The sequence below is a fragment of the Plectropomus leopardus genome, chromosome 16 (assembly GCF_026936395.1).
Source record: "Plectropomus leopardus strain MGB_pleo_1.0 chromosome 16, ASM2693639v1, whole genome shotgun sequence".
Lineage (NCBI taxonomy): Eukaryota > Metazoa > Chordata > Actinopteri > Perciformes > Serranidae > Plectropomus > Plectropomus leopardus.
The window spans coordinates 8226197-8251737 of NC_142191.1; the positions used below are offsets into that span (position 1 = coordinate 8226197).

Genomic DNA, 25541 nt, shown 5'->3' on the forward strand with positions numbered 1-25541 from the left:
ATGAAGACGTTTTTTTTCCTTCAAGATACATCCTGTTTTTTTTATAGTTGGAGCTGAATACTCCATGTCTTTGCAATTCATAGACTCTCTTGAGTGTAATATCAGTGATACATCCCTGAAAATTAAGAAAAACAGAAAAAAGAAAGTGTTTGATTTCCTATTAAGTCTGTCTGGCAGTTGTTATTGCTTGTTTTAGTTTTATTTAAAGACACACTGGAGAAAATCTTTAAAATTCTGTTTTTGTGTGTCCCGCTTTTAAAATTGTATTTTTTTAAACCAGAAAACTCATGCTTAAACCACAACTGTTTGGCCAGCCATCAGATCATGACTGAGATTGTGAATGTAGCTGCTAATTTTGCTGTAAAATAATCCAAAAACAGCTACAGATGGGATTTAGTATATTTAGTAGGCTGCTATTCTGGTAGAATTTAGCATGATGACTAGGATAGGGTATTTTTTTTATTTATTTTTATTTCTAAAAGAGGTGCTACAACAATACTTTCAAAGTGGTACCAATGCCAAAACTGTGCCTGAACTGATACTTTTAAAACAATTAAAGCACAAAACACCTGTTGACAACATCTGTTTAGGAGTGGCTGAGATAATTCCAAAAAGCTTTTACTTTTACTTTCGCTGGCAAGTGTGTTTACAGACATTGACCAATAATTCTGTAAAGTATGTTTTTTTTAAAATATTTTACTATATGATCTAATATTAAAAGCGTTCTGTCATAACTGAGTTACTTTTTTATGTCACTCAAGATATCATATTAGAGTGGAAGACACAAACTATTCATCCTGAGATCTACTTCGCTGTATTTAAGTGCAGAATGTTTCTTTTTCTAACAGTTTAATCAAAGAAAATTTACTGCATTTAGTAGTATTAGTACGCGTGGCGGATCAGGATAAAGGAAGTCGGCTTTATATACAAATGTATAACTTTTCCATTTGAAATTAGAGCCACTGACCTCTTTGATAGCTCAGAATAAACAAACCAGGGCAATAAAAAAGTTGAGTAAATGAATTTTTATTACACTTTTGGACAGTTGTTTATGTCAACAGAAAAGCAGTGAAGTAAAGATTTAGCAATGCATAACCATCTTAAAACAGAAAACATGAAAAATACCATAACGCCAGTGTTTCCACTTAAATCTGTTCACCAGTACACAGGACTTCATGTTGCAATCTGTCAGGGTATGAAAACAACTTCAAGGACTTTGTTTTGCAGAGAACACCACAGTCAACAAGCATCCTTTCTTTTATTTCATTTTTTAAAATATTTACTCTGTTGATCTGATCTGGCTCATCTGTTAAATGTGAGCAAGTGATGCATAAAGTACTCAAGATGATGTGGATGATTTCGCAAACTTTGTTCATGGAATGCAAACAGTCTTTTTTATGTACAGTAGATTCACAGTAACAGCACAGAGACACACGGGGAGGGAAACATGGGAATATTTCAGTTGAGTCAATTTTGTATTATGCATACTGTCTCACTCATAAAGCGAACATTTCTTATATGGGAACCCAAATTCATTTGTTTGGTGTTTAATCTTATAATTGAGACTTATCAACCACAAACAGGGTCCTAACGTGTATATACATACATACTGGCATATTGCTACAGTTAATCAGATTACATTTATTACATGTATACAATTTAAACACATGAAATGGAACGCCAAACTTTCTTTGAAAATATGTCGATTAGTATTTTGTTATCATCACAAAATAAGCAAACGGCTGCATGTTCACTCTCTGGACTGCCAGGTTAGGTTAGATTAGATCACTTTCACAAGGTGAACAATAACTGATTCATCCATTCATCCACTGACTCAGTCGCCTGTGAGATGATTAAGACTTGATACATATATGTTACAAATAATAACACTGATACATGTGGTCATATGAATACATACAATAGTCAGGATGTGCCCACACAGAACCGTGAACGTCTGCACATTCAACATTCAAAGTCCATAAAATACATTTATACTGAGAATGTCCGCACACTCGTGTGTCCAAACAATACTCGTTATATAATTCCATATTATAGTCACAGTATTTCCAAACATGTTAAAGGAATACTTAACCACCAAAATGATCATTTTGTATATTAATAAATTGCCGAATCAGTGAAGGGAATGTTTTTCTCGCATGCCTCCTGTGATCAAGGAAACCAAAAACTGGATATCTGCATTAAAACTCCAAAACTATATCAAAACACATTTTTACAAACCCTCACACAACTCATGCAGCAAAATCTAAGTTTTATTTATTTCAGCCATATGCTTAATACTTCCCAGACAGACAACCTTTTCTGACAGGAGACTCAACTGAAAGTGAAATCTATCTTCAAAGCCAGACTCCAATGACAAAAATAGTAATTTTACCTCACTGAACGCGGGAGCTGCTGGTCTACCACTACCTCAATCACTGAGTGCGTTTGTGTTATTGTGTGACTTTGGTGAATCAGACCTAACTTATTAACCACCAAAATCACACAATAACACAAATAAACTAATTGATTGAGGTAAATAGACCAGCAGCTCCTGTATTCAGTGAGGTAAAATTACTGATTTTGTAAATGGAGTCTGGCTTTGAAGATCAGTTTCACTTTTGGTTCAGTCTCCTGTGGGAGAGGGCTGCCTGTTTGGGAAGTACTGAGCATAAGTGATAAATGCAGACACCTTTTACTTGAATTCATCAAGAATTTTCTCAGTTGCATTCTTTGTTCACTGGAGGGATGCAAGGAAAAAAAATCAACAATTCAACTTAACACGGGATGAGTAATTAACATACAAATGGTAATTTTAAGGGTAAAGTATTCCTTTAATAAAATTAAGAACGATGTAAAAATAAAAGAGACAAAGCACTTGTCATCTTGAGATTCCCCCTTCTTGTTTCCCATCAGAGAAACATTTTCCTTCTTCTTTGCAGTATGTCAGTCCAGGTGCTACAGCAAATGATGGCAAAGTCATTTAAACAAATACCAACATCTGCACATACTATTTAATTTTTTAAAAATGTTGCTGTAGGTTATTTTCTTTATAATAATCGGAGGTGTAACACTCCTCTGATTACAAACCATACAACCAGGATTGTGTTTGTATGTGTGCTTTTACACATTTCTCTGTGTGTATTCTCAAGCCACTCATCAGGAAATCCTTGTAGCTGTTTAATATGTCGCCATGAAACAAAACCAGAATCCTGAGCTGTGCCAGGAGACCAAAAATAACACAGGACCTCAAGATGAAAGAACTGTGACATGTTTTTGTTGGCCGTGTGGAATACTGCAGTCAAACATGAGCTGGCTGAATTAATTACAGATAGTAATACAATAATATTTTGTATTCGTACTTCTCCCATAATGATACTTGCGACAAAATCTTTTTTTTTGTCTTCACATTGTTGCATCTCTGCTTTTTGATTCCAGTAGTTTGGATTTAATTGCATTTTTTCTCTATTACAGTGCTTCTTATTTTAGATTTTTTTATGTTTTTCTCTACTAATTACCATATCTGCTGTGCTAACATGTCTAACACCTGTTCTACCTACCATCTCCTAAAATATCAGCCTCAAAGTAGGGTTATAGGGGTTACTTATCCATAGTCAGTATATTACAAACAGCATATGTCCGTCAGCACGCCCTCAGTGTGAAGAAGCAGGCAGGAGTACTGGTACAGAAGCCAAACAGTGTACTGCTGTGGACAAGGCAGCAACAAAATGTGTTTTAACTACCTAAAAAGACCAATAACAGTTTAAATGTCCGCTATATTTGCTGTTGGTCAGGAATTTACGATGGGGAAATAAAGCCGTTATATCGTTCTCTTCAAAGCCAGACTCCACTGAGAAAAACAGTGATTTAATGTCACTGAACACAGGAGCTTCTTGTCTACTCCTGCCTTGATCAATTAGTTACTTTGTGTTATTGTGTGACTTTGTTGTTGGAAAGGGTTTGTTCAGATCCACTAAAGTCACATAATAACCCAAATAAGCTAACCAATGGAGGCAGAGGTCGACCAGCAGCTCCCATGTTCAGCAAGTTAAAATATGTGTTTTTCTCAGTGGAGTCTAGTGACTTTGACGAGAGCATAGATGGGGAACTGAAGCCGTTAATGGATTTCCTGTTGGAACAGGCTCTAAGATGAATAGTAAAGCACTGAAAATACTTCAAGTGTGGCGTACACTTAAACTGTTACTGATGTTTTATGGTGGGATTTCTTTTAGTGGCTAAAACCCATTTTGCTGTTGCCCCCACTCCCAGCAATATGCTGCTTAACTTCCATGTCAGCACTCCTGTCGTTTCTCCAAACTGAGGGCATGCCAACAGACACATGGATAAGAACCTCATTCAATCCTACTTCAAAAAATCTGAACTATACCTTTAAAGACAAAAGAGGACACTTGGCTAAAGTCTTCGCTGCAAGAGGACTCATAAAGATTCAGATTTTTTTTTTTTACTCTGGTAAAGGCCATTTCAGCACTGCAGAAATGTAGCATTTCAATCCACATGCTAACAAACAAGCAGCATTATCTTTGTTTATTTTTATTTCAAAGCAAATCAATATTTTGTTCTAATATTTGCATCTTGAAACTAAGAAAAGACTGCAGATATTGAATGGTAGCAACAGAGTGGAGTTGGGAAATGGGATCTAATTTTGTTCAATTTTTCCTCACTTGTAGTTTTCTTGCTATAATGCTACAGGAATATTCCTGTTTAAATGGGATATTTTTCTCTGGGCGAATGAGGTGGGTCTACTTAAAGGTTTTGAGGACAGGGGATGATGTAATCTTACATTTACTCTGGTATTTTCCTCTTGGATGGAGGCACCAGGTGTGCAGGTAGCTCTGCTGGCAGTTCATGTCCCTCCAGTTTCACTTTTATCAGATGATTGGCCAACGCAAACTCCTCATCATCAAGCATCCCATCCTTATCGATGTCTGCCAGCTTCCAGATCTTTCCCAGCACCGTATTGGGCAGTTTTGACTTCACCATCTCCTTCTTGGCGTTGGCTCCCGTCACCTTCCCATTGACGGGAGACAATGTGTAGAAAATCTCATCGTAAGCAGGTTTGTCACGTGCGACAACCCACTCTGCTTCGTCAATACCTTCACCGGCTCCTTCGCCGTACCCATGGCCAAACGGACCATCCAAGGTGCCATCAAACGCACCGCCCTTCACAACCGGGTTGGGACGCTGTGTTTCTTCTTGGCGAACCAGGACCATTAAGCTTGCAATGTCGTGGGCCAGCATGTCGTCCACTGCCTCCAGGAGTTTGGGTTTCAGAGGCTGGAATTTGTTGAGATCCTGAGCTTGGAGTTGGTCCTGGGAGAGAAAAAAACAAGTTTAGGTCTCATCTTTCAAAACATCTATCTTAAAATCTACATTCCTTTGCTCTTTCCCGTTTACCTGCATCTTCTTCAGATTAGGAAAATCTCCAGGTGATATCTGATGCTCTCGCTCTATGCGTTTGTAAATATCTCCCAGACTGGCGATCAGTTCTTTCTTCTTGTTCTCTTTCCCAAACACAGAGGGCATCTCTTTCTTCAGTGCGCTGATGATGTAGGCATGGACCTGCGGTGTGAGAGTGAAAGCTCAGTCATTAAAAATTAACTGGGACAGCAAGTTTGTCTCTATATTTTTAGTATTTAAAGTTCAAATTCTCGAAAAGAGCATGTGTAACCGTTTATATCGTAAATACTATGTTTTGTGTTTGTGTAGCTATGCTTGTACCCACGCAAATATGTTTCTAATTTTCAGCCAGCACATGCATGAATAATTTCCTGTGATTTCCTTGTGCATGTGCATGGAGGGGGAGCAAACTTGTCTATTGCTGTTTTGAATCCAAAACAGGTCATTTTGTGAATGAAATGAGGCAGTTGAGTTTTTGACTACCTGTAATGCTCGTGTAAGAATCTCTTAATGTTTCGTTATGATAACCTTGACGTGGCTTAACTGTTCACTCCTCGTGAGACAAAAACACAAGACAAAAAAAAAGTTCACCCATTCGGTCTCATGGGACACATATGTAATGGGAGAAAGATAAATTACACATGCTGTTTATTCAATATTTTACAGAAATGGATTAAAATTGGACCCTGAATTATAAACAATGTTTGGACTACAACATACTAGCAGGCAATCACATATCTGCACTAACCATTTTTCAAATTTTTAATCTAAAAAACATGATTTCTTCAACAAATAATGTAGAGAAAATCCTTAAATGAACTAAGGTTCTTTGTGTTTTATGTCTGTCCTGTTCTTAAACTCCTCTCATGATTCTCCCTCTCTGTTTTTTTTCATTTATTTTGGATAAAAGCTTTTGATAAATGGTTCACATGCAATGTCATAAGCAGCAGACTGTTGCAACCCTGGAGTCTTGGGACATGAAACACTCCTTTAACCAGATTAGTCATACAGTAAATCTCCCAGATTACCTTTATTGGCATTTGTTTTTAATATTCAACACAAATTCAAAAGTAATGGGAAAACCCATATTTATTGTGTTACTGTGGTGATAAGTGTGTGTTTCCCTGAATCAACCTCGTGTCCTTGAAGCTCATCACGAAACACACACACACCCTATCAGCCGTCAAACAGGAAAACTGCGTTCAACTCACAGTTTGATAAATCTGTGTGTGTTTGAGTGCGTGCAGCATACATCCTCTGCCTTTCCTCGAACTACAATGGACAGCGCCTGTCGTCTCTCGTACCTGACTTCCTCTCCAGAGAGGAAACAGGAAGCAATTCACTCAGAGGAGAATGGCCACATTTGTCTAGCTCTATTGGTTCTGTGACAGCGACAAGATTTTTCTGTCAAGGTTAACAGATGGACAGGGTGGGGAGAGCAAGTGAGTGGTGGGAAGAATAAATAGGAAACACACACACACACACACACACACACACACACACACACCTGTGCTGAAAACCTAAACGTCACTGTCAAATAACATCCTGAGACAAAGAATCCTCTCTTGCTCCTGTCAGTTACAGCTGTCCAATAAGCAGATTCTCCATCAGGGAGTATTTATGTTTCACTTATTGTGTCTTACCTTGGCTAGTCTGGCCCTTTTGATCAGATCGTTGAGTTTTCTAAGCGCCGCGTTCCTCGGTAAAGACTGAATGTCTTTAAATAAGTCCTGCTCCTCTGCTTCGAACAGCTTCCTGTTGTCTGGAATCAAAAGAGGGTGGGACCAAAATGACCCGATGTAGACGCGGATCACCTGTTAGTGAGGGAGACAAGAGAGGAAGTCAACTAACAGCATCTAATGTTTGACAATAGGATGAAAACTAGACACCAAGTAAAAAAAAAACTCTTTGGGTGCCTGGTGGCTCAGTGGATAGAGCGGCACCGCATGTGCAGAGGCTGTGTCCTCGCCGCAGCGGCCAGGGGTTCAAATCTGGTCTCAGCCCTTTGCTGCATGTCTCCCCCTTTCTCTTTTCCCCTCTCACACTTACACTGTCCTCTTGATTAAAGGCAATAAAAGCCCTGAAAAATAATCTTAAAAAAAAAAAACACATTTTGTTTAAAAGGTGAACTTTTCTTTTTTTAACTTTGACCCTATTTTCCCATGGTTTTGTGACTAATGGGAACAACTTTTTTTAAAAAAAACTGGTTCAGTATTGAGCAAAACTGCTGCAGCTGGCAGCCATGAAACAGACTGCAGTGTAACCAAGCCGGGCATTTGTGCACCGTCAATTTACATCCACTAAAAGTGCTTGTTTTTGCCACTAACAGGATCAGATTGTTATCATAAGTGTCTGACAACATTATCGAAATTATGCCTACAGAGGTAGAAATTTTGGTTAAAGAGTATGATCCATACTATCCACAACAAGTGGTGGATGACCAGTATAATGCTGAAACTTGGCACATGCTCAGCCTCTGACCTTTTGCCAAAAACTGGATATCTGACAACAAACACCAGTCAAGACTCCTTGTGTTTACTATACCTCAGGAGTGTTGACTATTTTCCCCAGTGACCACATCAGGGCACCGTACACTCTCATCAGCTGCTGGGTCTCGATCTGGTCAGCCTTGTTAAGCACAACTCTGGCAAAAATTACACAAGAGATCAGTGTTGATGTTGACTGAATTGTGTGAATGCAAAGAGCTGCTAACAAGAACTATTCACCCCTCTGTTGTCCAGAATTGGACATGTCTAAACGTCAAACAGCCCCACAGTACCTGATCTTGTCCTCATGGTTCTTCAGGGCTTTTATCACCTCTGAGAACTCATCAGAGATGTCCAGTTTGTGTGCGTCAAACAGTAGTATGATCCTGTCCACTCGCTCCGCAAACCACTCCAAGACAGCCGCAAAGTCATAGCCTAAGAATAGAGGGAGAAAGAGGAGGAGGAGGGGGAGGAGGAGGAGGATCCACAATGGTGGTTGGGGTGTAAAATAATAGTAAATGTAAATTAAGATTTCACATAAGGGAGGGCAGGGTTAAGATAAAAACAGTGTGAGAAAAAAAGAGATAATTAATTTTGTATCCTTTCACTTCCTGTTTCTTTGCTCCCATCCCATAATAGTGTCAGAATAGTATTAAATAGAGGCGCTTAAAGGGACAGTTCACCCCAAAATCAAAAATACATATTTTTACTCTTACTTGTAGTGCTACTTATTAGTCTACATTGTTTTGGTTTGAGTTGCAGAGTGCTGAAAATATCATCTGTAGAGATGTCTGCCTTCTCTCATATATATGAGAACTAGATGGCACTCAGCTTGTGGTGCAGAAAGTGCCAAAAAAAAAAAAAAAAACAATTGAAAAACTTAACAGCAATGTCTCTTTCCAGAAGTCATGACCCGATTACTCGAGCAGTTTTCATATAGGAACTACTTTCTTTCTACCATACATCTAACCGTATTGCTTTGCAGAAGGAAGCATGCATCTACTCATGTGACGGCGCGAGATGTAAACATTAATTTAGTTCTGTTATATTGGAAAGAAGGCAGACATCTCTACAGCCAATATCTCCAACACTATGCAACTCACACCAAAACAATATAAAATGATAAAGAGCACTACATGTGAGAGGAAAAATGTATGCATTTTTTGTTTTGTGGTGAACTGTCCCTTCAGATTCATGCTACTTTTGAGTTTTTATGATGATCAACACTTTGTATAATCCATGATCTGAGCAATGAACCATAATTCTGATGTTGCAATATTCCCCAAGAGGAAACCATTGCAATGGCTGCAGGTCAGAGACGAGGCAATAAGAAGGAGGCCCGCATTACAACATGCTGAGTGAAAAGAATGTGTGTTTACAGATGGAGGCGCTCCTGCCAGGGATCAACTAAATGGCCTTTAAAAACTAAATAATGAGAAGCAAAACCAAAAACAATGATTTTTTATTGTCTTATTTGGCTGTATTTTAAAAAATGCAATCATGGCAGTAATGAATGCATGCATGAGTGATTGAGTTAATGCCGACATAATGCATGAATAAATGAATAAGTGATTAAGGCTGTCAGCAGGAGTACATCATTGCCTCCTTTGACTTTCCGACCTACACAAGGACGAAACTGACTCTTAACTGGACAAATTCCACAGTATATGAGAGGAGAACAAAGAACAAAAGGACAGAAGGAAGGATTAGTGAGCTAAAGTTTCCAACCAACACTGAAGGACACATGAGAGATGCAGAGTCAAGAGTGAACCTGTTACAGCTGACGTTAGGGGATAAAAGGAGTTTTACTGTCAGTTGATAGAAGGAAGAAGCTTTATGTTAATACAATTGGTGTCAAGTAGATTTACTAAAGAGGTATATTTGTGAAAGACTCAAAGTCCCTCAAAGTGGAAACTAAATCTACAAGTGCTGAACATTTTGTCACTTTAAATGTATCTAAATCTGCACTCACGTGGAGTCACTATACAGCTGAGATAAAAATCCCATTTTCACATACTTGCTGAACTGCTGATATTGCTACTGTGGCTGCACTCCTGCTTCTCCCAGAAGAGGAATAGTTTACATTCAAGGCGAATGATTTTCACAAAGGTTATGTATATTTGCATATGTATATGTATTCTAATGTTAAATGATACTGCTGACATGATGCTTAAATGTATTTTGTATTTTGTAGCCATCTTTTAGAGCAAATGTTGTTGAGTGCTCAGTAATTCCTCACTGGGATGTGAGCAGAAGTTTAGCTGCTGTAGCAATAAGTATGTAAAACATGAAATTTGGTTTTCTTTCCATCTTGAATGAGCACAGCTGAAAGAAGACTGCTGCTTGAGCAAAGCTATAGAGGGTTAAAAGAGAGAGACCTTGGTATTTTGAATTTTAGTGCATTATTCTTCACAGGAAGCACTTTTCACATGATGTGGGGAAAACAAGATTGAAAGTCTAATGCTCCTCTATTGCAACATAGATCCTGCAATGTTCATTACACTGCAGCTGAAAAGTTTTTCTTCCTTTCTTTGTCTTTCCTTTGTTCTGTCTTTATACAGAAAAAAGTGAAAAAATATGAAGTTTGTCCTGGCAATGGTGGTGTATTAAAGTATAGCCCGCCCCCCCCAAAAAAAGCTAATATTTGGGCTGGAAGATGACACTAGAGTCAATATTATTGTCTAAAGTTCATCAAACTGTGAGGGCTGACTAAGAAAATTTGGTTCAACTTGTTTACCAAATAATTATTTTTGGCTTCAACCCGCAGCTCTACAGCTCGCTCTTGGTTGGTTGGCTCTAAAAATGTCTCCACCCTTTAGTGGCCACAGTTTTTGCCCTGGGAGGCTGAAATTTGGCACAGAGGTCAAGTATGTGTGTATGTGAAGGTGAGTGTTTGTGTTCATGTCAACTGGTTAGATGGGGGCATGGTAATAGGAGTGGTCGACAATAAAAAGGCACATAACTTCCAAATGCATGCACAGATTGGCCAAAGATTTTGTGGAAAGATTGGTCGTGGGCCAAAGGACAGCTGATTAACTGTTTCTGCAAACTTGCAGAAAGGGCATCGCGTGGATGCATGTGGGAACATGGTTGTAGCTATTTTAAATTCGCACTTGTTTTTGGAAATATTGGTTTAATGTTGGCAGAACGCTCTGGCAAAAAACTTACAAAAGTAAGTAACAAAGGTGTCAGCCCCCCAAAAAATGTCAGTACATCCTTTAGCTCTTTAGATAGTTCATCATCAAAAAAATGTGTTAGTTAAGGGGTAATTAATCAGATGGTGGCACAAGAAGAAATATCAGCGAGGTGTTTCCTACAGCTGCTCTGCCTGAGTGAGCTCTTTTACTGATCATTAAAATTAACCTCACAGTATCTTGAAAAGTAACTGTTGAATTATCTTGCTGAGGAAAACCCTGAAAGAAAACATATGACGAATCTGACAAAAATTTCCAGCAACCCAACGAGGCAAACTCAGGGATAGACATGTTTTCCCCCAAAACCATGTGGCAAGAGTCTGATGAAGAACATGTAACAGTCCAAAAATTCTTCAAAGTACTGCTTTAATTAGCCCTTGTACAGCTTGTTGATGCCCAGTTTTATTATCTACAATACCTCCATAAGGACATCTATGTAGGCAGCTATAGCCTGACTCCTCATCTGGACACAAACAAACACAGACGGTGATGAAAACAATGCAACAGGGTGAAAGAAAAGTATAAAAATGAGACACAACATACAGATAAACATACACATGTTAACATAACATGCACAAAACAAATGGATGGAACTGAAAGTAAAATGAAAACACACACAAACAAAAGCTGCACACACACTCTGTCCCCAGAGAAAACACAGCTGTGCTGACTCAGACAGATCCAACCTGTATTTTTTTTATATCCAACACACAACAGCAGGGTCACATCTCACTGTGCCGTTTATTTGGTTTGACAACACGTTGGCGGGACACTTTGACCGAAAAAACAGAAAGTAGAACAGAGATGATGTGGGTCTGCTTTAATTAAACTACTTCAGATTGTAAACAAAGTCTGATATTCTGTCGGTGCTGACAGAGCGTTCAGTTTCTCAACAGAAAAGCTGCACAGAGAAGTTCTCATGACAAACATTAATCCAGACCCAACCCTGCTATGAAGTAATGTGCTGAACTCAATGACCACAATATGCTCCTTTTACTTATTTAGTCTTTGGAACTGTATAAGCAGGCCTTTATATTTTATCACATCAACACAACATTACTGTCATTTTGGGACAACAAAAGAAATACTGCCTCATTATCAAAGCAGGAGAAATCATCTTCATTTATCATAATAAAAAGGAGCCCATAATGGAGTTCACACCTGAACTCATCTGTAAGTATAATCTCTTTTGAGTGCAGATAAATGAATACAATAAAAAAGCAAAAAGGGTTTCTATTGAACCAGGATCTGCTCTACATTCAGTATTTATCTATTGATAGTGCTACAGTATTGTGTATTAACAAAAGCATAATTACAACACAACATATTTGGTGTTCAGAAGTGGGATAATTGTAGTGGCATTAATACCCCTATTTTTTACTTTGTGTTGCTCAAAAAGGACCTGTTATGCTCACTTTTAGGTTTATATGTGTATTTTGGGGGAACATGTTAACATGCTTTAGTGTTCATAAAACACTTTATTTGCCTCACACTGTCTTGTGCTGGAGCACATTTCTTCGCCCAGTCTACTCTGATTGGTCAGTGTTTCTAGGACGTTCATATTTTGGCATATCTGCAGTGTCAATGCAGCTGTGGAGATGACTGTGACATAGTGTAGCAGCAAAAACTATGATGAAAAATCACTGTTAAACAACATGTTACAGCAGGAATTTGACCTGAAATCAGGGAGATCTAAATAAAATCAGCAGCCAAGACTACACGTATAACAGTGTAGTTGCAGCCAGAATGACCATAATGGAGAATAGCATCACTCTGCTGTGAAAAATCATCAATAAAAGCATGCACACCAAAATCTTCACAACTAGACATGTTTCCAACAAGAATATGATCTGACATCGGGGAAATTAACATAAGCACAAAGACTTTTTTTCTCTGATGTTAGCATGTAGCTACATGTTATAGTATAGATGATGTAAACACTTGCAGTAGTGTGCCTGGAGCAGATGACCATCATCATCATCAGCTTGTCTCGAAAGTAGAAAAAACACTGGAAAATGAGTATTCAGAATGGTCTGAAGCCTGAGGTTTTTCAAGGAATTACTTTTACATACGATGACCTCGTTATTTTAAACTTTGGTCACATTTAACATGAACTTGTGACACTAACATTGTACTATATGACAGAGAATAAGAAAAGGCTTAATAGATCCCCTTTGAATTATTCAACATACAAAACCCACTTTCTTTTTTGTCACACTGTCAGCATTCACTAATTAATGTGTTGTGATGACAACCGCTAATAATATAAACAGTTTAAAACAACCATTATGTGACAGCAAAATCATAAATCTTAAAATCATAAACCGTAAATCATAAAATCAAGTAAGAAACAGCATTTTCAAAGAATCGCAGCAGTGTTAAGTGCAAAAAGAAAGAGTTTTGGACCTGTATCAGAAAGTCAAAGCTAGTTAAAGTCTGGAGCGAACAGATATGTTTTCAGCTTTCTTAAAAAAAATATTTTGTGAGCTGCTAGTGTGTGTTCCATAGCTTTGGGGCATAACGGACAATATTACAAATATCAACAGTGTGGGTAGATGAGACAGTGAGTATGGGCCCCACTTGGCATTAGAAAACTTTAAACTGTGCAAAATTAACACTCGAATACAAACAACAGGAGAAATTGGACAGACAGAATCACAGAGGAAGAAAAAATGGACAGTGGAAGAGTGGGTGAACTAAATTATCGCTGTCCTTTATTATCCAAGCTCTTTTGTTCATGTTAGCGGTTGGTATGGTAATACCTCTGTTTAGCGTTGGGAATGCCAGCCGTGCAAGACACACATCACACTGTAAGAAAGCCGAGGGGAATTCTTGGAGGCCATTCACACCTAAATTTCTCTTCAAACTGTAGTTTCTGCACTCGGTTCAACACCATGGCTGGGATCTGTCCACAGCTAGTTAACTCATCCCAAAATGTAGAGATATAAAAAATCATGCTCCTTTATTCAGTTATTTTTTTCAATTTTGGATTGAAATGTGGGGGCTTTACTTTGAAAAATAGTTTAATTTGCAAGAAAATGTCCAGGAGCTGTCCTGGGTGTTAAGATATAAAAACACCAATAGATAAGCAGAGAGTAGCATGCAATTGAGATGAATGGGTTTTTGTGTAAACAGATGGGATGAATCAAGAAAAAAAAGTCATAATTAAATTAAATGGCCATGTGACACTCTTTAGGATTTATTTCAATCGGCCCTTGGCGTGCTGCTTCTTATATTTTCATCTATTTGAGAGAACTAGACTTAAAAGAACGTTTGTTACAAGTCATGAGAATCAGAAGTCATTAAAAACATCTGTATTTATCTGAAATAGTGCAATAATTGCACACATGCATCGGATTAATCTGGTATCTTTTTCCAACATTTTGTAAAGTTAGTTTTAAAAGAAGTTTGTCTTCCAATGTGATCATTTTAAATGTCTCAGAGACCACAGTGTTTTCACAACAAAACTGTCCAAGTTTTTATGTTGTAGCCGCACCACCACAGTAAAACTCACTATGGGATGAAGTATAAATAGAGTCCTTTGAGCGATTTAATGGTTCTCTGGTTGCATTTTGTGTTCAGATATAACTTTGAAAATAGCTGTCGCAAATGCCGAATTTTTATTCCTTCCAAAAGCTAAAGCTTTGTGTTTAATAATGTTTTTTTATTCATTGACAATATTAAATTAACAACAAAAGAAACCCCAAATGACATTTACCTGCATAACAACACATCGATCCCATCAAAACACTATCAAACTCACAGATACCCACAGCCAACCACAGAACACCGATTCCAAATTGTCAATGAATAAATTAAAAAAGAAAGGGAAAATAAAAAATTAATAAATTCAAAAATAAATTGTTAGTAATAATAATAATAATAATAATAATAATAATAAATGAATACATTTATAGATACCACTACAGAAAATATTATTTCACCCCTTAGTCCAGAAAAAAATAAGAGAAGGAACAATGAATAAAGAAAATAAATGATAAGTTCTTTTAAGTTTGGAGCACTGTTTGTTGACCATAAGGGTTTAAAATGATAGTCCAGATTTGTGTTAGTTAGTTGTATGAGGTACTTATCTGTAGTCAGTGTATCACATACAGTAAATGTCAGTCAACACGAAAGCAGTTCCGAGAAGAAGGCTGGAGTATCGCCACGAAAGCTAAAAAATGTACCGCTGTGTTAACAGCCTCACTGTCGGAAAAGGCTTTGTGAAAGAAAGGTAAAGCAGTAAAAATATGAGTATAGCATACACTTTTTAGGTGTCTTAAATAATGCTTGCATTGCTTAGCTCCTGTCGATACTCCAGCCTGCTTTAGCCAAGTTTAAAATATAAGTGTGTGTGTTTTGTGTGTGTGTGTGTGTAAGAGAGAACACACTCAAAGCTCATCTTTCTGTCGCTGCTTCCTGTTCTTTGAAATGAATGAAGCATAATCCTCCTGATAGCTAAAAGCTAAAATAAACACACAGCCATACACATCCAAAGGAAATGCTGACTTTGTGGTTCAGAGTTCAGTGGGACGAGGGGGGCTGCAGCTGAATGGATCCAGTGAACGAACACACACACACACACACACACGGACACACACTCATTAACATAAATAGAGGAGGATAAAAGAGTGTGTGTCTTACCTCGACTGATTCTCTGTTTCTCTCCTGACAGAATCCCTGGTGTGTCAATCACACTGATGCTTTCCAGCACTGGGTTAGGCAGCTGGGCGCACACAAACCTGTCACACACACACACACACAAGGAAAAGAGAGTTAAAAGAAACTGGACAGAAGTGTAAAATGTCTTAGCAACAAACATTGTCCTCCAGACCTCTCTTTCTCCTCCTTCTCCTCTATCGCTCCGTCTCCAGCTGTATAAATACTAACTGGTTAGGTTCACTCTGAACCCCCCTCATCCCCACTGACAGTCAGCGTTTCTTCTGTCTCCTTTCAGCAGTTGTGGGCCCTCACAGCAAGGACATTACCGCAAGAGTAAAGCGTTTTTGGCACTTTTTCCTTTTCCAGAAGCATGACTCTGCAAAGATGACTGGCTGTCTCTCTCTCTGTCTCTCACACACACAGACCGCCATTAAAAGAGAAAAGCCTGACCAGTGAGCAGAGGGAAATTCAATCACACAGGAATGTAGAGCTGTGGCGTGGATTCTCACTCTCCCTTTAGTTTCCAATCTTTTCCCCCTGCGCCCACATACTTCACCTTGGTACTCTGTATTTTCAGTACACACACCTCCAAAGATACCTGCAGCTATCAGCATGTCACCTTTGCAAAAGTGTGTTTACCTGTTGAGGAACGCGTTTCCAAATGCGTTCAGCTTCCTGAAAGGTTTCTTGGGGTCAACCACCAAAGCATTGCCCGGGACGACTCCTTCTATGTCGCCGTGCATCACCGCGATGAAGGAATCTGTGGTGGGTTCAGGACCGATCCGCATACCGGGAAAATCCTGCTCCAACAGGTAGCTGTAGGTGAGATAGTGTGGCATAGTGTTACACAAAACAAGCCAAGAGATGTTTTTGATAGTGACAAAAAAGAGAATGTGTAGCCAGCATACTCTCAGGTGACATTAGAAGAAGGTATATAATATGAAGTAATATGACATTAGTGTAAGTATTATATCAACTTTTCCTCCGGCCACTCAAAAATGTGTTTTTTCCTTCTGTTTATATCCTCTAAAATGTCTGACCTTGACTATACTGACTTGAATCTGTGCAGTTCACTTGAGAGGTATCTGCACAATTCCCTAAAATCTGAGATTCAAATGTTCGCTGGGCAAGATAGATTATGTACGTCACCACTACCAAAGCTAATTGTTGTCTAATACAGGAAGCACATATCAACAGAGGGACAGACGTCAAAACAACAGCAAAAAAACTTGAAACCTCCAGCGCAGAACAGAGTTGGTACAGGGAGCTAACAACAGCATTGGAAAAGCACGGTATTTTTACATACTTTAAAATGTGTCTGGAGATGGAATTTGAGTTTTTGTCTGGGTTTAAAATAGGACTTCGAAGCTTCTACCTTCTCCATGGTAATTGATGTTTTAATCAGTCTTTGAATAATTTCTTTTTGTTTTGTTTTTTCAATAGTTAACTGATGGAGAGAGCCGAAAGGAAGTGGAAAGTGTCAAACACGGATGAGGCCACTGTCTTCAGTGCAGTTCCTGCTTCAAGCTTTAAATTGGTTGTTCGAAGAAAAAAAAAGGAACAGGTAAGAATAATTGAGGATGTTAAGCCACAGCTGGCAACTGTAGTGAAGTACTTTCTTTGCATCTAGTGATGTGTTCAAGTTATTGATAACCTATAAAAACATTTCATACAGTAGTCCACTTTCCACCCTCTCTTCCCTCTTTCTATCATTTTCTCTCTCTCACATACACACACACACACACACACAAAGCGGTGCTAAGTTCTGCCGAAGTCGGTCACTGATAAGCTTTGTGTCACAATGAACCTTTGAATATTCACTAATGATTATTGCTAAAGCTTTTAAGTCCCAAAAATGGTCTTCTGAACCCCCCCATAAGGAAAATTATGTAAATGTGTTCAGCATTTGTGACAGAGAATATATACAAGTTTCAGACATGGGTTTCTGAGTCAACAAGGGGTAATTCTCCACTTACACAACTGCGTGTTGGCCTTTTATCAGTTATATCATTCCAATGAGTTGACTGACTCCCCAAGGTGAACTGAGAGCATCAGGGCAGATGTGCGTCACATATGCAGGCTCTAATCTGAAAGAAATGCTGTCAGGCCTTTTGGTCTGGATGGTAAGAAGCTATTCAATATTCAACAGAAACCAGGTCTGCCTTGAATTAGAAGCTGCTGGAACAGAAATTAGGGGAATTTGACATCATCAAGGGCTGCTGAGCACAAAGTAAGCCAAGTTAGGGCTCCAAACTCAGCAGCATAAAGTAAAGTTTTTTTGCTTTGTGGTTTTGTGGCGAAATACATGGAAGTATTTGGTCAAAAGTGGTGTTAAATGAGCAAAAAAAAATGTTTGAAAGCGAGATAGTAATGCATTTAACACAAAGAGCGTGGTGAGCACTGTCAGTGGTGATGACCGTGTCTGACTCTGGCACCGACAAGCTGCAAACTGATAAAAGTGGACAATAACAAAAAGACGAAAGCATAGCCAACAACCTAAAACGCACCAAACCTAGTTTTGGAGTTACTAAAATTACGAATATTCAAACTGGACAAAAAAGACAAATCTGCAAATCTGAGCTTACTGTCGAGAAGAGTGGTCAAATTTAGGACCCTGTCGTGCCCTTGTTTTGCTTACTGATGATGAAAAACAGCTGAATGAGGTGAAAAAGGTTAAGACAAGACGGACAACCTACCATTAAAGTTTATGCATGTATGGTTTTGACTGGGCACATTTTTTAGGCGACCTTTAATAAATTCCCCTAAGAACACCGTGAATATGTTTTGCTGAAACTTACCACTGATGCAAACTTTTGACCTCGTCTGTTACTGCTGCCATGGCAACACAGCTGACTTACATCTCATATGTTTGAGGTGTGAAAGTTTGAATCCTTATCTGTTAATTCAGTGACGTCACACTGAAGATTAGTGTGTTTCTGTCGAGTTTCACAATCCCAGCAATGTGCTTGCTGGCCATAAAAAGGAGATTTAGGCAAAAGATTTATAGCTAAAAGGCCCATAAATTTAAAGTGTGAGTGTGGGATGTGTATGCTTTTTAACTGCTAACAGATGTAGAGATGCTTCACTTATACATCTTCTCATCAAACACACACACACACCTTGTCAGAGGAGTTAGCAGTGCCTGGTAGAGCCATCTCTCTGTGCAGAGAGGTTGTGCAAAGCATGTGTACAACTGCATGTTTGATACATACTATGTGTGCATGCAATTCACTTATCAGCTCATGTTTTACCATTTCATTTATCAGAGCTGGACAGTGATAGTTTCCAGATTGCCATTTGCAACTATTTTGAGAAACTGGAAACCAATTCTTGGCCTTCTCACTTTTTAACATAATAAAACAGGGACAGCAAACAAAATGTGCACCAAAAAATAAATACATTTTTATTACTGTTGCATTAGCGATATTTAAATATGACAGTTACAGTCAGACCAGAATCAGACAAAGCTGCATGTGCATTGGTGCATTTTCTGGCTCAAGGTCCTGACACACCAAGCCAGCGGTTAGCTGCTGGTTAATGTCAGGCTGACTTAACATTGATTGTCTGTTTCCCTAGTTTTTGCGGTGTATCCCGCACCATTGGCCCTCGTCGGCTGTTTTTCAACTGATTCAGCATGCTGAATCATTGGCTGAGCCGGTGGAGTCTGTCAATGAGACAAATTACTGATTAGCAGAACACGAGATGAGAAACATACTTAAGACAGCAAACGAACGCTTAAAGTCTAGAGGGCGTGAGATCAAAACGAACTTGTAATATTAGATATCTTATCTTTTGCTCTTTAGCAGGAATAGTTCTTAACTGTTTGTGTCCATTTACGTGCGAAGTAAATATCATTTGTTCTTTTAACATTGGGCTGTGTTGTCAGTTAACTAGCAATTAACTAGTATCTTGTATCTTGAGTTTGTCCTGACATTCTTACGGTTTCCTTTTTCAATGAAGAACAGTCTTTCACCACCTGCTGGTGTAGAGAGTTATTTCCTCTCATATAAGCACAGAGTGTATATGCTAGTTGGCCGTTGGCAGTAGTTTTTGCAGTGAAAAAAAAAAAACTAACTATAACTAAAAAAAAACTTTAACAGGGAACAAATGGTAGAAAACCAACTCCACCAACAAATAACCTCACAGTTCCAGTTTAGGAGGTTTAGAGCATGTTAAAAATCTACCTGTGAGCAAAGAGAATAGAAGACTACAACTAGACGTTATGCTTAATGTCTGCAGTGGCAAATGTTTCCGGTCACCTTGAAGGAAAATGTGGGTTCTATGGACAATTTGCTCTTTGAAAGACAAGCAAAATTTGGAGCAAAATTAGAAAATCAATAAATTTCAACCCTAAACTGAAGCCAGGCTCAGATTACTGACCTCTGAATAACCGCGAAAGACAAGAGACTACATTACCCTCCACCACCACCTTTTCATCCATCTACTTTCTCTTTCTTTGTCAGACAATTATTCACAAGACTTTTTCGTTTTCAAATCAAGCCAAATATGACTTAAAAAAGGCTTTTAATGTAACATTTCTACCTGCACTGCTCCCACACTGAAAGTCTGGCACCCTGTGATATGAAATGAAAGAGCTGCTGACCGAGGGTTACTCAGCAGTTTGTACATTCTGCATCTTACTGCTACAATGTCGGTGTTGTGGGGTCAGGCTGCTGACTCGTGGGTGTTGTCGTTGGATGAAAGAGTGACAAAAAGGACAGGGAAAGACAGTATCACTGAGAGACAGAAGAGGAAAAAGATGTCTACGCTGTCCTGTCTTATAGCAGGAAGTCACTAACAGCATCCTCTCTCTGGCTTTCAAAGTCTTACCCCACTAATTATCCACTATGCTCTGCAAGCCAGTGTGTTTATGTGTGTGTTTGTGTGTGTGTCTGAGGGGCAGGTCATTAGCAGCAGTCCTGCGGTTCAAGAGGCCCAACACCCAGCTGCTAATATCTCCCGCTGTCACACACACATATACCAACACCAGAGCACACAACTCTGAATATGCAGATTTTTATACTAAATCTGAATTTCTAACAATAACGCATGTATGTAGCACCCTTCTCTAGAATTATTTTAACCCTTTGAAACCTGAGCAAATTTGCTTAATTTCTTTCAAAAACATGGAAAGAAGGCAATGAGCAACAAAAGAAGTGAACCAAAAATTAGCAAGAAATTTACCTGAAAATCTGAAAAAAGAAAAACAACAAGAACAAAAAAAATAAATTAAAAGAAAGTAAACAATAAAAAAAAATAGGTAAACCATACCTGGAAAAAGTACTCAAAAATATAATAATTGTGTAACATAATTTAAAATATGTAATTAGGATTATTATAATCAAACATTTTTCCCTAGCTCTTTAAAAAAAAATCACTAAATCTATTAATTTCTTTTTTGCTCCAATTTGCTCATGCCTTTTTCCTCCCGTGTTTTAGAAAGAAATAAGACAAATTTGCTCATGATTCAAATATTTAAATACTTATGAAGGGCTTCTGAAAGCAGCAAAAGAAAAGTTATGTCACTTCAGGTTTTAAAGGGTTAAATGACTGATCAGTCATACCCTTGTAATAAGGAGTTCTGTAGTGAGTAATAAGCAAGCAAACACTGCTTTTTAACAGTTGTATTATAGGGAAAGTTCACTCAAAAATCAAAAAAACATTTTTTTCCTCTTACCTTCAGTGCTGTTTATCAGTTTATATTGTTTTGGTGAGTTGCTGAGTGTGATATCTGCTATAGAGATGTCTGCCTTCTCCCAGTATAACAGAACTAGATGGCACTCAGCTTGTGGTGCTCAAAGTGCCAAAAAAAACCCATGAAAACCTCAACAGCAACGTCTCTTTCCAGAAATCTTGACCCGGTAACTTAAGATCAGACCTTGTTGTGAGCAGTTTAATGTAGGGTTGCAGCAGTATTTGATTTTCACAGTAGGACGACGAAAATATTTTGGTTTCACGGTATTACAGAATTGTTATTACTATCAGCCAGGATGACCCTTAAAAGAATGAGATGGAGAGGTCATTTCTGGTTGAACAAGCATTTTATTACTATAACAGAAGTTTGAAAGCTTATTTAATGCTGTGTACATGTAATATATATGTAAAAAGTCTCCCTTTTGAATAAGAAAAACAAAATAATAAAGGCGAGATTCTCTGTCTAGATGCATTTTTTTCAATACCATTGATGAGCAAATGTACACAGTATGATAGCCCCTAATCTTCATACCATAATATACCTTGGAACGTGTATACTGCTGTTTCATGTTGGACCTATTTTCTTTTCACTGAACTACACCCACTAATTGTATCAACGTGAAGGAGGAAGTGTGCATCTACTGATAATTCACCTAGCACTGCTGAGCTAACACACATTACGGCTCAGCTGTAATGGACGTCATTAATGTTTACATCTTGCTCCGTCATGAGCACGAGTAGATTCATACTTACGGTTGGCAGTTTAGTTCAGGAGACAGAAAATAGTTCCATCATTAAACTGTGAAAACAACAAGGTCTGTGGATTATCTTGACTTATCTTGAGATATTGCTGTTGAATTGTTCTTTTTTCATTTCTCAATTTTATTTTTTTCTTCATTGTTTTCCCAATTTTTTAAAACTTTTTTTGTGCTTTTAGCACCATAAGTCGAGTGCCATCTAGTTTTATTACACTGGAGAGAAGGCAGACATCTCTACGGCTGATATCTCCAACACTCAGAGTCAAAATATGCATTTCTGATAATAGATAATAACTGTCCCTGTACATTTAAAAGAGCTAGTTCTTATCTCCACCAGATGATTTTTTATGAACTAGGTCCAAATTGCAAACCCTGATCTGTCTTATCATCCATTCACACACACGAAAAGTAGATATACACACATCTTGTTAGGGAGGGCTGCAGTGCCACACAGCGCTGCCTCCACGTTATGCATGTGTGTTTTATGTTGGCTGTCACATAAACATTTTGTGGATTTAATAAATCTTGCAGAGGTGTGGCTTTTTGCAGTTAGGCTGTTGGTGTTTTTGTACTTCTTTTTCTTTTCATAGTTGTTTTCTGTCCCATAAACGCTCTCTTAAAAACGGCTTCACTGGTGAAGCTCTGAGAGCGGAGAGTCAGTTTGGGTGTGTCAGCCTCTCCCTCTGTCTTTCTGGTGGCCTCATGTGTTTATCTGTGACTCCTGTTTCCATATGAACCTCTTCATACGTGTGTTCGAGCATGTGAAATCTGCTTTTCTCACCGTATGAAGCTCGTCTTGCCGGTGGAGTACTGTCCCACCAGGAGGACCATGGGCTTGTTGTCAAAATCTGCATCCTCCAGAGCCGGAGAGTGGAACTCGTGGAACTTGTAGCTCTCCTCCAGCGGCAGGAGTTTGGTTTTGTAGAGCTTCTTCAGTCCGTCACTGACGGTCTGAAAGACTTCTGGCTCCTTCTTCCTCCGGTCGTCGGTTCCAAGCCAGCTGAACATGGCTGCTGGTTGCTTATTGTATAAACTAGTGAAGTTTTAGCTGGTCAAAGATGCTGTTTGTTATTTGTGGCAGGTTTTGTTTACTTGCTCTATGCTGAAATATTTATAATTTTGGTATGTCCTTGAAGGATGGATGCCTGTCTCAAGGTTGTGATGATGATTTCCTCACATATAAGACAAGAAGAGCTCCAAAGTTTGAAAAAGTCACATGAAGCTCTAATTGAATTTAAGAAAATAACTTAAGATCCACTTTTAAATCTAAACAAAGCAATGTTTAGTGGCGTAAACTCTCTGAAAACAGTTGTTTTCTGCAGGTTATATTTTACTGCAAATATTCTTAAAAACTATTAGAACAAAAAGTTATATGTAAGATATTTTATCTAAGTCTCAAGACAAAAAAATGAATAAACTGAAATATCAGTCAGTCTGTCCTGCCACAATAACTGGGTGGTGACTGTTGTTATTAATAATATTGAGGTTTAGTCTAATGTTATATCTGGCCCAGTTAAAATCTATATATTTTGAGTATATTTTATGTATGTTAATGTCCACAACAACATAAAAAAATCCAAATTGTTGTATGTTATGATCAGAATTCAAACCTGACCCTTCAGATGCACTCTCATCACCCAGTCCATCGGTCCTCCCAAGTCCAGGCCACTTGTGCACCAGGGCCTAATAAACAGCGCATTCAGTGGGTTTGTTTTTGTTTACCAGTCTATTTCAGTAAACAAACACTACCCAGAAAAAGCCTAAATCATTCCGCTCATGCACAACGTCACGTTACCGCTATCCGAGAGGAGAGGAATCCCAAAAATGATGCGCCGAGCCCGTTATTGTTCAGCCGCTCGCGCTCCACTGCCCTCCAAACAAACCCGGACCTGTTCCGGACGCGCAGATGTTTGCGCCGCTTTTCTGACAGAAAATAAGAGTGGCCTGTTTTGCGCGTGCTGAGGGTTATTTTCTGTCACAGCGCGGAGCTGAATGTAGCAGCAGCTGATGTCCTGCAGCTCAATTTAAATGCCGAGTTGAAGGAAACCCGACCCCGGCGGAAGTGCCCAACGCCTGGCTGCCAGACTCACCGAGGTCCCGCCCAGTGATGCTGGAGCTGAAGCAGGGCAGGGCGACGCCATGATGGAGGAGGAGAGCTCGCCGTTAAACCGCAGCGCGCCACCTAAAGGTAGATACGGGTTTCAATGTCAACCAACATTTCAGTCAGAGGAATTAAAAAAAATAAAAAAATCAATTCGACAACCCCCACCCCCCTTTCTTTTTTCTCCCCCGTTGTTATTTCTAAATTCATTTTATTATTATTATTATTATTATTATTATTATTATTATTATTATTAGCATTATTATTATGTTTGTTATCTACTACATATATATATATATATACATGTATGTATATATACTAAATATGGACAATATGGACATGCTGCACACATCATTAGCTTGGCAAGAGTCAATTCAATTATTCAGCTAATTTCACTGAAACCGTGAGCACCAAAAAAGACAATAATAAATAATAACAATGCACCAGTATTTATAATCCAACTTTATAATAGGTTATTCTGAAATGGGATATTCTGCACATTGATTCCTTATACTTTTGATAATTTAAGTATATTTTTTATTCTAAAACTGTACTTTCTGTATTTCCATTTTGTGCAACATTTACTTAAAATTCATTCAATATCAGAGACAAATGGTAGAGAAGATTCACAACAGGACCTTGTTGTGTGTTTTCAGCATAGAAATGTGAGATCCAGACAAATGAGTTCATTATTGAAGTATTCCAAAAGTAATCCAGTAGATTTATTTAGATGACATAGTTTGAGTAATGTGAATGGATTATGTTACTAATGACATTTCATATTCAGGCATGTATTCAGTATCTGTGGTGTAACACCTTTTTAAACACTGTTCACAGGGGTCATTTTCCAGCATAACAAGTACTTTTACTTTTGATACTTTGGATTATAATATTTGTAAACTTTTACCTAGGTCATATTTTCAATACAGGGCTTCATGTGTTTTGATATTGTTGATTTTTGTAGCAGTGATAGCACGTACACTGGCAGTCACAGTATCAATAATCATTATTTGTAAATGTCTGAGGACATTTTTTGAGCAGATGATATCAGATGCATGGAAAAGGAGGGAGAAAAGTTAATATGGATGTGAAAATAACTGTCCCAGCTCTGCTTTTAAAGGGAAATATAATGGTGGCTGTTTGCAGTTTGACCAGTAGATGTCTCTATTCACTCTCTTCTTGTCAAGGCAGGTGTGCGACAAAAGTTAAAGTTTAACCATGCACTGTGTAC

At 38.3% G+C, this 25541-nt stretch overlaps 1 protein-coding gene across 1 annotated transcript; it reads right to left on the minus strand.

Moving 5' to 3' along the window:
• Positions 1–1010: 1010 nt before the first annotated feature.
• Positions 1011–24274, minus strand: ehd3 (EH-domain containing 3). The gene is made up of 8 exons (XM_042503631.2): positions 22991–24274; positions 16397–16573; positions 15740–15837; positions 8195–8336; positions 7960–8059; positions 7059–7229; positions 5413–5577; positions 1011–5328 (listed from the first exon to the last, which is right to left on the minus strand). The coding sequence occupies exons 1-8, from the start codon at positions 23215–23217 to the stop codon at positions 4801–4803; spliced, it is 1608 nt and encodes a 535-aa protein (XP_042359565.1). The 5' UTR covers positions 23218–24274; the 3' UTR covers positions 1011–4800.
• Positions 24275–25541: the final 1267 nt, after the last annotated feature.

Bases quoted from the DNA above. Each gene is read 5' to 3' on its own strand.
- ehd3 (XM_042503631.2), bottom strand. From the start codon at position 23,217: ATGTTCAGCTGGCTTGGAACCGACGACCGGAGGAAGAAGGAGCCAGAA. The intron at 5,578-7,058 runs GTAAGACACAAT...CTCACACCGCAG, and splicing joins AAAGGGCCAGACTAGCCAAG to GTCCATGCCTACATCATCAG. The intron at 5,329-5,412 runs GTAAACGGGAAA...TTTCTCTCCCAG, and splicing joins CTAATCTGAAGAAGATGCAG to GACCAACTCCAAGCTCAGGA.